At 40.9% G+C, this 18012-nt stretch overlaps 1 protein-coding gene across 1 annotated transcript in view; it reads right to left on the bottom strand.

Annotated features, from left to right (window-relative positions):
• Positions 1–6010: 6010 nt before the first annotated feature.
• The window catches only part of F8 (coagulation factor VIII), a 208982-nt gene continuing 196980 nt past the window's right edge, over positions 6011–18012 (bottom strand). Inside the window, exons 18-20 of the mRNA XM_037820964.1 lie at positions 7698–7842; positions 7143–7291; positions 6011–6315 (exon numbers count right to left, since the gene is read on the bottom strand). Of these exons, the coding sequence (XP_037676892.1) occupies positions 6085–6315; positions 7143–7291; positions 7698–7842 (525 nt within the window). The 3' untranslated portion in view covers positions 6011–6084. The remainder of the gene's footprint in view (positions 6316–7142; positions 7292–7697; positions 7843–18012) is intronic.

Consider the following 18012-nt stretch of genomic DNA (forward strand, 5'->3'; position numbering starts at 1 on the left):
AAACTTTCATGTCCTTCAAGAGGCACTAAAGTTGCAAATTTGAAGCTTTCAGCTCATCCCATTCTTTTATTTTTTTAACTTTATTTTCAAAAAATTAAAAAAATTCAAACAAGAGAATAAGAACAAATATCCTAAAATAACTACATTGCTACCAGTATGCTCCTACAATATCCCAAGAAAATTAATGAACCATAGTCATTCCTGAGCATTCCCATATCATTAAGATTACCCTCAATATCTTATCTGTTCTTATTAGATTATTGTTCTCCCTTCACTAATTGCTGTCTATCTCTAGGTCCCCTATATTCTACAATATAAGACACTTGTTTTATGTTTCTTTTATAACTGTATCCAGCATATTTGGGAACAACCAGCCAACATCATTATACCTTTTAACTGCACAAAACTCTGCCAGGGTGTCAAAAACACTCTCACCCAGAGCCTTACCCTTATGAGCATTTGTGTAGCCATATCCAGTGGTGATATTTTGCATGTCTCTATTGTCAACTCATGTCATGGACTATCAGTGCTGTCTTGATTATTGGAAATAAAGTCATTAGTGACTTTGAATCTAATCAGATTAAAAAACCAATTAAAAAATCCAAGAACCAATTTAGAAATCTCATCCTTAAGATTCTGTTTCTCAAGTACCACCCCACTCTCTGTACCAAAGTTGTGTTAGTCAGGGTTCTCTAGGGAAACAGAACTGACAGTGGATACCTGTATATATTATGAGATTTTCATAAGAATTGTCTCACACAACTGTGGGGATGAACAAGTCCAAATTCCATAGGACAGGTTGCAAGCTAGGAAATCTAATGAAAGTTTTCGATGAATTTCCCAGGAGAAGCTGGCTGGCTGAAATAGAGATGGAAATTCTGTCTTCTGACTGCTGAAATCATCACTTCTCCTTTTAAAGCCTTCAGCTGATTGGATGAGATGTCTCCATTGTTGAAGGCAATCTCCTCAGTTGATTGTAGATGTTATCAGCCATAGATGCAATCAGCTTACTAATGATTTAAGTCCACGAAATGTCCTCACTGTAACAATCAGGCCAGTGTTTGCTTGACCAAACAGATGGACACCATCACCTGGCCAAGTTGACCTTTGAATTTAACCATCACAGTGGTCTTCAACTGCAATAATTCTGTTTGGTTTCTTTTTAAAATTTCTCTCTCTTTACTAAGATTCTCATATTGCTCATTCACTGTTTTCCTGATATCCTTTAGTTTATTCTCTGTTTTTCCCTTCATCTCCTTGAGTATTTTTAAGATCATTTTTAAAAAGGCTTTGTTTAGTATGTCCACATTCTTGTCTTCTTCATTAGTGTTTACTGTATTTTTTTCTCTTCCTTTGTATGGGCCATCATTTTCTGTTTCTTTGTTTGTCTTGTACTCTTTTGGTACCACTGTACATTTTAATATTTTAAACTATTAACTCTGGGATTTCCTCCCTGGGATGTCTGTTTCTTGGCTTTGTAATGAGCTGATGATAAGACAGATTTTCTTGAGCTTCAGCTCTCCTATGAGGAAGGTCTGCCCAAGGCAAATGCCATGTGCAGGGTTTTCCCAGTCTTTATGGGCCTCTGTCTTGTTCTGAGCTTGTGATTGATATTTGGTTCAGAGTTCCCCTGTTTACAGGTATGTTGTTGTCCCCTCTGTTTCCCAGGAGACAGGCCTCCCTCTCCCTGGTGTTTGAAGCTGGCAAGCCTTTGCCCCAGACTGTCCCCTTCTGTAGTTTCTTTCACTCCTTTTGTTGTCTCAAGCTGCTTTTGCCTGCAGGGCAAATTCTTGGAAGAGGGGCATGCTGGAGAGGACTGTCTCATTTTGGTCTTTCCCAGTTGAAAAGGGAAAGGTGGTGTAGACCAGCTCCAAAGTGCCCTGGGGAGGGGATCAGGAAGGGTGCCAAAACTTCTTCCATGGCTTCCCAAAGCTGAGCTTTCTTGGCCTGCCCAGCAAATGCTACTCTTCAGCTAATTGTTCCCCATATCCCCGAGGAAGCATAGTGTCTCTAAGTCTCCTCTGCCTTGGCCTTTGTCTAGGGCAGTTTGAAACGATGGCCATCATTGCCTTTGTCCAGGGTGAGGGGAGGAGGTGTGCAGTTGAAACAATGGCCACCCTCAGAGCCAGGCCCCCAGTGATCCAAATTTCTAATCAGAAGCTATGATCAGTGATCTGTTGTGCCCAGCCCTGGTCTTCTGGAAGAGGATTTTTATGTTCCTTTCTGTCACCAGTGAGTTAGCCAGGGGTTGGACCTCATGGTGTCCTGCTGTTAGCATGGGGGATGACCACAGAAAGTGCTCATGGAGAGAGCAATTTATTGTTCTTTACCATAATTTATCAGCCTTTCCTCCTGCTTTTCCTTGGATGCTGGCCTCCAGAGTTTCAAAATAGTTGTTGCAGGTAGTTCCTGCCTGTTCATAGCTATCTTGGTGGAAGGACTGAGTCCTGGGTCACCCAACTCCATCATCTTCCCAGAATCCCTCCTCTGATTTGTGGTTTTATGGGGGATTTCATCACCTGAAGTACTCCGATTCTCATTTTCTGTTTTCTCTTCTGTGTAGCTTTGTGTGGATGTTATATTCCTTTGAATGCTGTCTGCTCTGTTAGTCAGCTCTTGCTATAATTGCAACCCCCTCCCTCAAAATTTCAGTGATTTGCCATAAACATTTATTTTTTTGCTCAACCTACAAGAGGGCTTTGGGTTAGCTGCAGCTCTGCTACAGGCTGAGGCTCTGCAATATATGTCTTCTCATTCTGGGATTCAGGCTGAAGGAGCAGCCCCAGTCTTGATATTTTTATCTCATGGCAGAGGGCAGCAGCACAAGAGCCTGAGGCAAGCGCACAATCACATTTCAAACCTCTGTTTGGTAGTGGTATATGTCTTGTCTACTCACATTCCAATTATCAAAGTAAGCCCATGGCTAAATCCAAAGTCTGTGGGGCAGACAAGGAAGGAGGGAATAAAAAATAAAGAACAATAATACCATCTACCTCATCTGCCATTTTTTGTTCATTTAGAAATTTCTTTTTCCAGGAAAAAGAGGTGATTTTATCTAGGCAGGGGTGAGAGATTTGGGCAATTTATTAAGTTTCTTAGTACAGGAGCACCCTCTACTGTTGATAAATTAGAGTGCAGTTTCTTTAATAGGACAGGAAGAGGTTTGCATGTCTTGTGATTCATTTTTGTTTTCATAGGATGTTGAAATTCTACGATTTGCTTCCTTCTTTCATTCATCACCAAGCCTCCAAGACTGCCACCTCTAGTGCCACAAACCTTCCTTTCAACACCCCAGAAGCCAGTGCTATAATCCAACAGGTCTTAGACCCATTATTATTTCACCATTCAGGGTGGGAATTCCTCTTTCTGGAAGTGATTTTATTTATGTTCTACAACCACTAGGTTCCACACTGATCTTTCCTCTTTTCTACCCAGTCTCTCTTGAACTCTCTCCAGGAATGGATTAAGTTTAAGAACATGTTTTTCTGGGTACCCAACTCCAAACCACTGAAATTCTACTTTGAATTTGTTGCATTTCTTGGGTGTGTAGATTCATGTCTTTCAAAAATTTAGGAAGTTTTTTTTACATATATCTTCAGATATTCTTTCTGCCCCTTTTTCTCTCTCCTTTCCTTCTGGGACTCCTATTACGCATATGTTGGTATGCTTAATGATATCCCACAGATCCCTTAGTCTCTGTTCATTTTTCTCCATTCTTTTTAATTTCTGTTCCTCAAGCTGGATAATTTCAATTGACCTATCTTCAAGCTGATTCTTTCTTCTGCCTACTCTAATCTGCTGTTGAAACCCTCTAGTGAATTTTTATCCCAATTATTGTACTATTTGGTTCCACTTTTTGTAACTACTATCTTTTTTTGATCATCTGTATTTGGTAAGACATTATTCACTTGCTTACTTTCTATTCTTTGTCAATTACGTACTTTAGCTCTTTGAGCATATTTAAGACAGTTGATTTAAAGTCTTTGTCTAGTAAGCAAAATGTCTGGGGTTTCTCAGGGACAGTTTCTGTGAATTATTTTAATACTGGAATGGGCCATATTTTTTTTTTTTTGCATGCCTCATATTTTTTGTTGTTGAAAACTGGATATTTGCAAAATTATAATGTGGCAACTTTGGAAATTAGATTATTTTCCCTCCACAGGATTTTCTGTTGCTGCCTGTTGTAGGTTGTATTGTTTGTTTGTTTGGTGACTTTTCTAACCTATTTTTGTATAGAATGTATTCTTTGTCATTTTTCATCACTGAAGTCTCTGTTCCATTAGCTTTGTGGTCAGCTAATGATTTGACGGATATTTCCTTAAATGCAGAAATTTAGCAGCTTCTTTCTTCATTAAGTATTCTCTCGATTGTTGTAAATGTTTTTTAAAAAATTAGGTTCTAGAGTTCAAAAAATTGTTTCTGACAGTTTTTCCCAGCTAAATTGAAGTTTTAGTGGAGGGCCAGATAGTGGATTTCCTTACTCTGCCATTTTCAGTGATATCACTCTTCCTGATTTCTTTTAAGATTTTCTTTTTGTCTTTGATTTTATACCATTTCTCTATAATATGACAGTTATAGACTTTCTTTTAGTTATCTTGCTTGTAATATGCTTGGATTCTTGAATCTGGGAATTGATATTGTTCATCAGTTCTGGAAACTTCACCCCTTATCCTTTTAAATGTTGTCTCCTCCCCAATATTTTTCTTCTTTCCCTCTGGGTCTTCAATTATTCATGTTAGACTTTATAGCTGTATACTCTAAAGCTCAAACTTTCCATTGTAATTTCATCTTCTGTGCTATATTTGGGTAATTTCTTCAGATATATCTTCCCATTGATTACCTTTCTCTTCAGCTGTGCCTACTGTTATTTAAATTATTCTTTGATTTTTAATCTTCAACATATTTTCATTTCTAAAAGTTCTGTTGTTTTTCAAAACTCCCTAGTAATTTTTGATAATCTGTCATTTATTTTTGTTTTCATATATTACTGCTTTAAACATTTTATGCATAATTATTTCATATTATGTATCTGAAAATGTCAAAAACTGATGTTCTTCAGATTCTAACTCTGCATTGGTTGTTTCTGCTTATTTGTACTCAAGGTCACCTTACATTTTTGCTGATATTAGTTTTTTGATTTTATATTTGTTTGATTTTAATGTGTAGAAATTCTGGAGACCTAAACTGGAGACGCTTTCTTCCACAGTGGATTGGAGAATGCTTCTTCCAGATGCCAGGGGTTGCTACTGATTTGCAACTACTTTAGCTCCCTTCTGAAGATCCTGATTTAATGCAGAAGCCTCAGGTTCTGTTCTCCTTGCATTTAGCCCAAAGCTTAGTCTCCCAATAATCATATAACATGCATTTTTCCTCAGGGAATGTCCTCCCTTTTACATTTGCTAAATTTTACCTCTTCCTGATCCAGTTTAAGCTCATTATTTTAAATTAAAAGCTCATTGATTTTTGATGTTTGGGGGAGGCTGGATATTCCTTTATCTTCATTCAAATGCAGCAATGCATTAAGAAGTATGGACTATCAGTGACATGGTCTTTTTAAAATGGGACTTTCCTTTAGAATATCTATTGTCTAGATTCTAGTCCATAAAACTGCTAGAATCAGAAATCTTTAATCAAGCCTTGAAGGCTCAGGGAGTTCTTGAAGGAAGTGATGTTTATCTGAGACATGAAGAATGAGCCAGGTAAAAGGGGCAGTGAGAGGTAGATAGAAAAACATTCTAGATAGAAGGAACAGTATGTATAAAAGCCTTGTGTGAGAAAGAACTTTCTATATTTAGAGACATGAGAATCTCTTAGTATGGCTGGAGCTTAGAAAGAAAAGGGAGGAGACTGTGTTAGAGAGGTTGGTAGGGGTCATACTATGGTTAATTCTTAGTGAAAAACAAGATACAAGAGACCATTTAAATGAGCTATTCCTTCCCCGTTTACTCAGGATAGCAAGGCTTTATGTCATGTTTTCTATTCAACACAATTTGTTGACTTTACCAGCAAATATAGATCAAGGAGAAAGACCGTCTGGGTCACTAAAGTTAAAGGTCAACAGGTCTTGGGAATCTTGTTATGTTTCTAGATGTCAAGTTCTAGGAGAGGTTTTGTGCCTTTCCTATGAGACCAGCATACCTTTACTTTGCCATTGTGAAGAAAGAGAGCCCAGTGGTGGCCATCTTGACTGCTGGAGATGAGGAACTCCTTCACATACATGCTGGTAAGGAGAAATTTCACTCCCTGGGTGGCTATTCCTGTGACTCTCATTGTCTTCTGGAAGTCCACTTGCAACCACTCCTTTGGATTATTCACCTGAGGAAGTTAGTATTGGACTAGTATCCTTTTGGTCACTGTTTGCTCCCAGAAACCCCCAAATCTCTTCTTTACCATATCAGAACACTTACTACTTTACATTTTAATGTTCTGTTTGTCAGTCTCCCATATTAGACTCTAAGCAACTTGAAAGAAGGAATTTTGCATGGTTCATCTCTGTCTCTCCAGAGTCAGTCACTTAATACATGCCCAGTAAATGTCTGCTGAAGGAATATATCAGCTGTACATAGACTTCCTACATGACTTTCATATAGTAAGTCATTGTCTACCTAGAAAAAATATATTTGCAGTGATCAGATTATAAAATGTTTGGCAATGTGGTATACAACCTGTTTTGGTTAAAATAAACCCCTGGAGGAGCAGAGCTAATTCATCTCAAAAAGCTTCTCAGTGATTGAAATCACATACTGGAAAAGAACTATGCCCAATGCACTGTGCATGGTTGTGACCCTTTCCTTTTAGGCACTGAGAAAACTGGAAAGAAAGACAATTGTTGATATTTCTCTGTAAAAATGGACTTAAGCTACTAAAATTCTTTGTCAGATATTAGCCCAGTACTGAATATAGAGATTCTTTTTCCAGGAAGTTCAATTAGGATAATTTCCCTCATGAAATAACATGGAACATCACATCCATTAAATGCCTGTGGGGTATTCTGCCCATAGTTAACCTTCCTTGACCCTCATTTTTGGAAAAACCACTAGGCATAAGTACTTCTGAAGAAACAAGAAAGGCTTTCCCTGTTTTTTCCCCAACCACTGATCCATGTTCTGGGTCAGTTAAATGGCAAATGTGCTGCTTCTTACCCGGGGTCTCCAGGCATTGGCCCTCCCCTGGAGATGAAGTCGGGCTTGTGAAGGAGACCAGGTGGCAAACATATTGGTAAAGTACGATGAGGCAGTAATCTGTGCATCTGATACTGTTTTACTCTCCATTCCCAGTGGCATGCTGCAACCTCAAGGAAATGAAAGGAGAATGTTATCACATGGACTTGCTGCAGCATAGGTTCCACTGGGCTGCTTCCACTGACACTCTAAGGCTACTGTCACCATGATATCATTTTCCCTGGTATTTACTTTTGCACAGATTCTGCTATTGTTAACATACCCACTGCTTTCTGGTTAGCTCTGCTCAGCTCTGCTTGACTTTGATTTGCCTTGTTAATAGTAATATAGGTGGGTAGCTGCCCCAGGGGATCTGATCCCTTGGTTTAAGTGACCTAATTCTGGATTTTTCCAGCACTGTGACAGTTTTAGCATGGATAGCTCCATGTCCTGAGAACATGAGTACATGGGACACTAGGATGGTTGGTCACCTACCCATGGTGGGGAGGGAAGGATACGTGATGGCTTGGTACTTACTGTTTAAATCACAGCCCATCAACTCCATGCGAAGAGTGCTGCGCATGCTATAGTGCGTTGGGTGCAAACGGATGAACTGAGCAATAATTGGAGGGTTAAAAATATTATGTTTTATCCCAGATGAATCCACATTACCAAAGAAGACCTGTAGGGAGGGATTAGTACAGGTACATGTAAAATGAAGACAGAATTAAAAGCAATTCCTCCCAATCACATCTTCCTTCTAATTTTGCTCTGTGCATTTCTCAACTGCATCCAACATCCAAATGAACCCATTCTGATGAGACAAATGTCAGAATAGTGTACATGAAGGAGAAAAGCACCAAGAAGAGTGGAACAAAGGAGATTAAGTATGGGGCAGGTGAAGTAGTTTTCCACTTTGGGTTCCTTTAAAAGGCTCATAAAAGTTGAGGAAGCCATATAGGGCTTTGCTTCTCCAGCAGGGCCACAGACTAACAGCAGCAGCATCGCTTGGGGTTCATTAGAAATGCAGCAGCCAAGGCTCCAACACAGATGTACTCAATCAGAACCTACACTTTAACAGAATCCTCAGATGTTTCCATTGAGACACATGTTGGTATCCAGAATGTGGGGTTTTGAACTTTGGCATGTCTGGGATCTGGGGAAAAGTATATGACATATTCAAGGGAAAGGGAACAAAGAGTGAGAAATATGGTAATAATGCCAATTCAGAAGGCCTAGATTTAAACCATGGCATATAGTATAAGGAAAGTTGAAAATCCTGTGGTTCTGGATATGCTTGAATACTTAAATAGGCATCAATATAAGTCTGTTATATGATCACACATAAGAATAACAGTATTATGGGAAATTTAAAAATTGTTCTGCCAAGTAAAAATTTTTTCCCTATGGAATAAAAAATATTAATAAATTTATAGTATTGTTCTTAAACAATTATACCAAAAATCACTGTATTCTTTTTGGTAGCTATATCTGCATTTTGGGGTTAGGATAGAATGAATAATACATGCAAATCACAGGCCATTGTTGAAAGATTCACTGAGGATTTTGTCCTTTCCTACTGCTTTCTTTTCTATATAGGGGGAAATTTGACCTTTTATTTATGGCCTTTAGACTTGGCTCTTGCAAGAGCTAATGTGATTAAATCTCAGAGAATAAATTTCTCAACCTTGTGTACTGCACCCTGTACTTAAAGATCAGCACACCCCAATCCACCTCTCTGGAGTGTGGTGGCCCAAAATTGTTTGCAGAGAACAACTTGTTTCATCTCTCTGACCACCTCTGCCCTAAGTAAGCACTGGCAGGTCTTGGTGGCCTGAATTTTACATCTCATTGTGATTAAATAATAAATGGGTAGTTTGACCCAAAAAAGGGGGTAGTCATCTTTGATTTGGGATAGGTCAAGTTATATCCCCAAATTTCTGATTTAAAAGAAATTTGTTGCTACAGAATAGTCATTGAAAAATGGAAAAAGTTTTTAAAAATTCAAATACATATCAATGTCAAAATGCCATTCATATTTATCAGATTCCAATAGATTTATGTCAAACTAAAGAGTATTATATAGCTAATGAATGTTGATCATCAGTTTGTGACTCACACATACACTAAATTGTATGTGATAGGCAGAATAATGGTCTCCCAAAGATGTTGACATCTTAATCCCCAGAACTTGTGAATGTGTTATGTTGCATGGCAAAGGGGAATTAAAGTTGCATATAGAATTAAAGTTGCCAATCAGCTGACCTTAAAATATGGAGATTATTTGGGATTATCCATATGGGCCCAATGTAAAAGAAGAGTCCTTAAAAGTGGAAGAGGGAGGCAGAAGAAGGGAGTCAGAAGCGGATTAACTACTTCCAAATGGTCAGAGAGATGCAACATTGTTGGCTTTGAAGATGGAGGAAGTGGGCCAGAAGCCAAGGAATGTGGGTAACCCCTAGAAACTGGAAAAAGAAAGGAAAAGTCTTCTTCCCTGAGTCTCCAGAAAGGATTGAAGCCCTCTTGACCCCTTGATTTTAGTGTAATGAAACCAATGTCAGAATTCCGACCTACAGAACAGTAAGATAATAAACTTGTGCTGTTTTACTCCATTGAGTTTGTGGTCATTTGTTACACCAGCAATAGAAGACTAATGCATTGTATACACTGACTTTCCCTTCATTTGCTACTCAATCTTTGTATCTTGACTAGAAACCTGCTTGGGGAGACAATGTATTAATTTAAAAATGGCTAATGACTATACAAATCCTAGGTTCCATGTGGTATGTTTCAGGCACTGCACTAGGTGTTATCAGTCATATAAAGATGCATAAGAGGAATTCTACTTTTGGAAAAGATGGAGTAAAAGGGACCATATTACCCTCCTACCTGAAACAACTAAAGAACTAGACAAAATATATGAAACAATGGGTTTCAAGACACCAGATATTAGGCATTGAAGGACAGTGACCACTGGGAGAAGGGAAACAAATGAGGTGAGCCTTATGATTGTCCATGCATACTGCATTGGGAGAGTATCCAGGTCACAGCACACAGAGGGGGAACCCAGGTAGCACTCAGAGGTCTCTTGGAGTTGAGGAGACAAAGCCTGGAAGTCTGGTGAGGCTAAGGTGGTTAGAGTTTACATGTTAAGAGTTGAAGGAAGGAAGGAAGGAAGGAAGGAAGGAAGGGAGGAAGGAAGGAAGGGAGGGAGAGGAAGGGAGGGAGGGAGGGAGAAAGGAGAAAGAGAGAGAGAGAGAGAGCGTGAGAGAGAGAGAGAGAGAGAGAGAGACAAAGACAATTCCAGAGATATGCAGGGATTCCCCAGGAACTTATCAGTGCATATATGTGAAGAAGCTACCTGAGGTCAGGGAAAGGGCCACCCAAAAGAATTAGGAACAATCCTCAGCACTCACACATGATCAGGAACAGTGCTGTTCTCACCAACCAGAATTGAAAACCTCATAATTCACAGGGCACTGAGAAGAGTAATCAGAAAGGTTTTACCTCAGTAGTGGGGAAAAATTAGTCTTAGACTAAATGCAATTTTTGGTCCTGTGTAATAAAGCTTAGAAGTAAGACCTGAAAGTATCAAACTGTTTCCAAGTAACTTTGTCCCAGAACAAAGCTTAGGAATATTTATAGGAACACAAAATATACAGCACAGAACAATGTAAAATTCACACTGTCTGGCATCCAATAAAATATTACCAGATATACAAAGGCAGGAAAATCCAACCCAAAATAAGAAGAGAAATCAATCAATCAAAACTGACTCAGAAATGACACAGATGAAGGAATTGGTAAATAAGGACATTCAAAAAGATACTACACCACAGTTGCCAAAACAGCATGGTACTGGCACAAAGATAGACATATAGATCAATGGAATCGAATTGAGAATTCAGAGATAGACCCTCAGATCTATGGCCGACTGATCTTTGATAAGGCCCCCAAAGTCACTGAACTGAGTCATAATGGTCTTTTCAACAAATGGGGCTGGGAGAGTTGGATATCCATATCCAAAAGAATGAAAGAGGACCCCTACCTCACCCCCTACACAAAAATTAACTCAAAATGGACCAAAGATCTCAATATAAAAGAAAGTACCATAAAACTCCTAGAAGATAATGTAGGAAAACATCTTCAAGACCTTGTATTAGGCGGCCACTTCCTAGACTTTACACCCAAAGCACAAGCAACAAAAGAGAAAATAGATAAATGGGAACTCCTCAAGCTTAGAAGTTTCTGCACCTCAAAGGAATTTCTCAAAAAGGTAAAGAGGCAGCCAACTCAATGGGAAAAAATTTTTGGAAACCATGTATCTGACAAAAGACTGATAGCTTGCATATATAAAGAAATCATACAACTCAATGACAATAGTACAGACAGCCCAATTATAAAATGGGCAAAAGATATGAAAAGACAGTTCTCTGAAGAGGAAATACAAATGGCCAAGAAACACATGAAAAAATGTTCAGCTTCACTAGCTATTAGAGAGATGCAAATTAAGACCACAATGAGATACCATCTAACACCGGTTAGAATGGCTGCCATTAAACAAACAGGAAACTACAAATGCTGGAGGGGATGTGGAGAAATTGGAACTCTTATTCATTGTTGGTGGGACTGTATAATGGTTCAGCCACTCTGGAAGTCAGTCTGGCAGTTCCTTAGAAAACTAGATATAGAGCTACCATTCGATCCAGCGATTGCACTTCTCGGTATATACCCGGAAGGTCGGAAAGCAGTGACACGAACAGATATCTGCACGCCAATGTTCATAGCAACATTATTCACAATTGCCAAGAGATGGAAACAACCCAAATGTCCTTCAACAGATGAGTGGATAAATAAAATGTGGTATATACACACGATGGAATACTACGCAGCAGTAAGAAGGAACGATCTCGTGAAACATATGACAACATGGATGAACCTTGAAGACATAATGCTGAGCGAAATAAGCCAGGCACAAAAAGAGAAATATTATATGCTACCACTAATGTGAACTTTGAAAAATGTAAAACAAATGGTTTATAATGTAGAATGCAGGGGAACTAGCAATAGAGAGCAATTAAGGAAGGGGGAACAAGAATCCAAGAAGAACAGATAAGCTATTTAACGTTCTGGGGATGCCCAGGAATGACTATGGTCTGTTAATTTCTGATGGATATAGTAGGAGCAAGTTCACAGAAATGTTGCTATATTAGGTAACTTTCTTGGGGTAAAGTAGGAACATGTTGGAAGTTAAGCAGTTATCTTAGGTTAGTTGTCTTTTTCTTACTCCCTTGTTATGGTCTCTTTGAAATGTTCTTTTATTGTATGTTTGTTTTCTTTTTAACTTTTTTTTCATACAGTTGATTTAAAAAAGAAGGGAAAGTTAAAAAAAAAAAAAAAGAAAAACAAGGAAAAAAAAAAAAAGAGGTAGTGCCCCCTTGAGGAGCCTGTGGAGGATGCAGGGGTATTTGCCTACCCCACCTCGATGGTTGCTAACATGACCACAGACGTAGGGGACTGGTGGTTTGATGGGTTGAGCCCTCTACCATAGGTTTTACCCTTGGGAAGACGGTTGCTGCAAAGGAGAGGCTAGGCCTCCCTATGGTTGTGCCTAAGAGCCTCCTCCCGAATGCCTCTTTGTTGCTCAGATGTGGCCCTCTCTCTCTGGCTAAGCCAACTTGAAAGGTGAAATCACTGCCCTCTCCCCTACGTGGGATCAGACACCCAGGGGAGTGAATCTCCCTGGCAACGTGGAATATGACTCCCGGGGAGGAATGTAGACCCGGCATCGTGGGACGGAGAACATCTTCTTGACCAAAAGGGGGATGTGAAAGGAAATGAAATAAGCTTCAGTGGCAGAGAGAGTCCAAAAGGAGCCGAGAGGTCACTCTGGTGGGCACTCTTACGCACACTTTAGACAACCCTTTTTAGGTTCCAAAGAATTGGGGTAGCTGGTGGGGGATACCTGAAACTATCAAACTACAACCCAGAACCCATGAATCTCGAAGACAGTTGTATAAAAATGTAGCTTATGAGGGGTGACAATGGGATTGGGAAAGCCATAAGGACCACACTCCACTTTGTCTAGTTTATGGATGGATGAGTAGAAAAATAGGGGAAGGAAACAAACAGACAAAGGTACCCAGTGTTCTTTTTTACTTCAATTGTTCTTTTTCACTCTAATTATTATTCTTGTTATTTTTGTGTGTGTGCTAATGAAGGTGTCAGGGATTGATTTAGGTGATGAATGTACAACTATGTAATGGTACTGTAAACAATCGAAAGTACGATTTGTTTTGTATGACTGCGTGGTATGTGAATATATCTCAATAAAATGAAGATAAAAAAAAAAAGATACTACAAATGGTTCCATATGTTCAAGAAGCTAGAGGAAAGATTGAACATAATAAAAAAAAACCCAAATTGAACAATGCCTGACATGAAAAATACACAGGCTAGGATTAATACCAGACTAGATATTGCAAAAGAAAATGCAAGTGAACTTGAAGACATAGGAATAGAAAGTTTCCAAGATAAAATACACAGAGGAAAAAATCTGAAAAGAAATTAACAGAGTGGGCTATGGCTTAACCTCAAGCAACTTAATGCACAAGTAATTGGACTCCAAAGGAGAGGAGGGAAGAGGAACTGAAAACTTTTTTAAAGAAATAAGGCCCAAATTTTCCAAATTTTATGAAAACTATAAACCCACAGATCCAAGATTCTCAACGAACCCACAGGAACAAGAAACATGAAGAAAACCACACCAATGCACATTATAGTCAAAATGTTTAAAATCAGTAATTAAGAGGGTAATGATGTCAGCAAGATGGTGGAGTACAAAGCTCCAAACTCCCATCTCCCCACAGAAACATTGAAAAAACATTGAAAAAACATTTATTAATGTGAATGTCTACATTAAAAATCATTCTAATTTAAAAACTTAACTTTCCATCTTAAAAAATTGGAAAAAGAAGAGCAAACTAAATCCAAAGCAAGCAGAAGGAAGGGAATAATTGAGATTAGGGTGGAGATAAATGAAATAGAAAATAGAAAAACAACAGAGAAAATCAACAAAACCAACTTTGGTTCTTTGGACATATCAACAAAATTGACAAACTTTTAGCTTGACTGACCATGTAAAAAAGATGAAGACTCAAATTACTAAAATCAAATACAAAAGCAGGTACATTACTACCTACCTTACAGAAGTAAAAGGAGTATAAGAGGATACTATGAATGTTCTGGTTTGCTAATGCTGCCATTATGTAAAACACCAGAAATGGATAGGTTTCTATAAAAGGGGTTTATTTGGTTACAAAGTTACAATCTTCTGGCCATGCAAATTTCCAAACCAAGGCATCAACAGTAGGGTACCTTCACTGAAGAACACAGAGGGCATCTGGAAAACCTCTGTTAGCTGGGAAGGCACGTGGCTGGTGTGTGCTTGCTCCTAGGTTGCATTTCAAAATGGCATTCTCCAAAATGTCTCTCCATGATGCAGCTGCTCTGAGGTCCTTCTGTCTGTGAGCTCTTTTATAGGACTTCAGTGATTAAATCAAGACCCACCCTGAATGGGTGGGGTCCATATCTCCATGCAAATAATCCAATTAAACGTTTCACTCACAGTTGATTGAGTCACATCTCCATGGAAACACTCAAAGGATTCCAACCCAATCAACACTAATACGTCTGCCCCCACAAGATTGCACTAAAGAACATGGCATTTTGGGGGACATAATACATCCAAACTGGCACAATGAACAATTGTAAGCCCACAAATTAGATAATATAGATGAAATGGACAAATTCCTAGAAACACACAAATGATCAAACCTTGCAAAATGAAACAGAAAATTTGAACAGACCTATTACAACTAAAGATATGGAATCAGTAATCATAAACCTCCCAACAAAGAAAAGCCTAGGACTAGGTGGCGTCATCCGTGAATTCTACTGAATGTTTAAAGAATTAACACCAATCCTTCTCAAACTCCTCCAAAAAATATAGAAGAAGAGGGAACATTTGCTAACTCATTCTATGAGGCTAATATTTGTTACTACCAAAGCCAGACAAAGACAACACAAGAAAACTACATACCAGCATTCATCATGAATATAGATGTAAAAATCTCAACATAATGATAACAAACTGAATCCTGCAGTACGATAAAAGGATTATACATGATGATAAACTGGGATTTACCCCAGGCATGCATGGGTTGTTTGACATATGAAAATCAATCAAGGTAACATAGCGCATTGATGGAACAAAGGGAAAACAAACACTTGATCATCTCAATAGTTGCAGAAAAAATGATTTGGCACAATCCAAAATCCTTTCACGATAAAAACACTCGAAATACTGGTAGGGCATAAATAAAGGTGAAAGAAATATAGCTTTCCTCTAAAGATTAAAAGCAAGACAAGGGTGTCTATTCTAATCACATTTATTCAACATTGTACTGTAAGTTTTAGCCAGGCCAAAAAGTCATCCAGATTGAAAAGAAAGAAGTAAAAATAACTCTATTCACTGAATGACATGATGCTGTATATACAGGAAATGCTAAAGAATCCACATACAAAACACCCAAACTATTACAGTGCGGTCGCAGTTGACTCGTCTGGGGGAGGGTGGCGGCCGGTTGCTAAATCCTAGGCTCTCAGGATTGCTCCGAGGGTACCGGCGGCGGGGGCTCTTTCCCGGAGGCGAGGGCGAGGCGGGGGACTTGGCCAGGTCCCCGGCGGGAGGCGTGCAAAGTATGGAGGGCGGCAAGAAAGGAACAGGCGGGACACGGTTCTTTTAGGGTGAAGAAACCCAGAGAGTTTATTAGGGGAGAGTACAAGCTTATATCGGGCGGTTTAGAGGGCGGGGTAGCTGTAGAGGTTAAAGGCTTGGATTGGTTCTGAGAGGGCGCGGAGGTTGATTGAAAAGGGGCGAGAGTTGCTCCCGTAACGGTGTCTGGCAACAATGTATGCGCACCGGTGGTGATGGGAGTTGCACTGGCGACGGGGAGTGTCCGGGCAAGATAAGGGGGTGGGGAAAAGGCGGTTCCCTCCGGCAAGCCTCCCCTAACAGTGGTGTATTTTGGGTGAGGAAATGGGGCCTGCCTCCGGCCTCACTTTCCCAGGCCCGGGGGGCTGTAGAGGGCGCTGTCGCCTGTGCCCACTACCCTCCCCAGGGGTGGATCCGGTCCCCCAGCCCAGGCCCGCCAAGTCGAAGCACGTAATCAGTGTCCCGCATTTCCCCCTTCTTTTCTAATTAAAGGAAGAAGCTTACCGGAGAGGTCCGCTAAGGGATGAGGGAAGGGGGAGGTCGGGGAGGGGAAAAGGGGTTGACGGTGGCTCAGCGAGGCTGGAGCTCGGCGTTGGTGTGGCGCCCGGGCGCTCGACAGGGGCCTTGCTGCTTGCGGGATGGACGAGGGTGGGGGGTTTAAAGTTGGAGGTTCAGAGAAGCTGGAGCTCGAGGTTGGTGCGATGTTCAGGCGATCGAGAAGGGCCTCGCGGTCGGCGGGTTGACCGGTGGCGGTGAGGTCGCGGAGGGTTGGTTGTCATCTCGGAGTAGGGAGCGTCAGAGGTGGCGAGTCGCTGGTACTGGACTTGCACGAACGAGGAAAAAATAGCATCCGTTTGTTTCCTTACAAGCTGGACAATTCTGCGGATAATGCAGGGTCCTAAGGTGAGAGCTAGAATGATCATTAGTAGGGGGCCGAGGAGAGGGAGGAGGTATGGGAGGAGGGGGGTAAAGATGTGGGACCAATAGCTGGTGGCTTCACGGTCTTTTTTGCGTTGTTCTAGTCCCTCTCGGACCTTTTTTAGGCTGTCCTCGGCGAGACCTGTGGAATTGGCATATACACAGCACTCTTCTCCTAGGGCGGCGCAAAGGCCTCCTTCTTTGAGGAGGAGAAGGTCGAGACCTCGGCGGTTTTGGAGCACTACCTCAGAGAGGGAATTGACAGAATTTTTAAGATGGGAAATAGCGTCTTGTAGGTGATGAATGTCCTCGTCAACAGCCGCCCGGAGGTGAGTTAGGGCGGAGTCTTGACTGGCTAATGCAGCGATTCCGGTGCCAGCGCCTGCAAGACCTAGGAGGGAGGCAATCGTGAGGACGGTGATGGGCTCTCGCTTTTGCAGTGGGGCAGAAGCTGCAGTTGTTTCCAGGCGGAGGAAGAAGTCTTCCTCGCTGTGGTATAGGACCCTAGGGATAAGGACAATTAGGAGGCAAGTTTCATTAGTTGTATTGAGGGTTTGCACGTTAAGGCAGGGGGTAAGTCCTGTAGAGGAGCAGAGCCATTGGGAGGAGTTATGAGGGATGAGAAATTTTGCAGAGCTGCTGGGAGATGAGTAGTCGGCACAAGCTGTGAGGTTGGGAGAGTTACTTGAGCGAGGGCGGATGCACTTTCCTGTAAAGGAGACTGAATGAAAGGTTAGGGGGACGGCAGAGGTATTCCAATTGCATTCCGAGGGGCTGTACTAATTTATGCGTGGGAAGGGGCCACTGCTCCACCCATATAGGTTCCTCAGTATCCCACTGCAGAGGAACGGGCGCTGGAGGTGTTAAACGAGCAGTGGCGCACATTATTGGGGGGGCTGCGTGATAAGCACTGCCCCAGAGGCGGCGAGGATGTCACGGCCCCATAAAATTTGGTCTATGGTGTGTAGAAATAACGGGCGGAAGGTGCCTGAGTGGCCCTCTTCATCCTCCCACTTAATGGGTCCTATGGCCTGAAGAGAGGTGGAGGTACCAGTGGCTCCCACTACCGAGGGACCATCGAGAACCATGCACATGGTGGCATACTGAGCGGGCATGCAAGAGACCTCTGCCCCTGAATCGAGCGTGCCCGTGTACCAT

This window comes from Choloepus didactylus, chromosome X, assembly GCF_015220235.1.
Source record: "Choloepus didactylus isolate mChoDid1 chromosome X, mChoDid1.pri, whole genome shotgun sequence".
Taxonomy (NCBI): domain Eukaryota; kingdom Metazoa; phylum Chordata; class Mammalia; order Pilosa; family Megalonychidae; genus Choloepus; species Choloepus didactylus.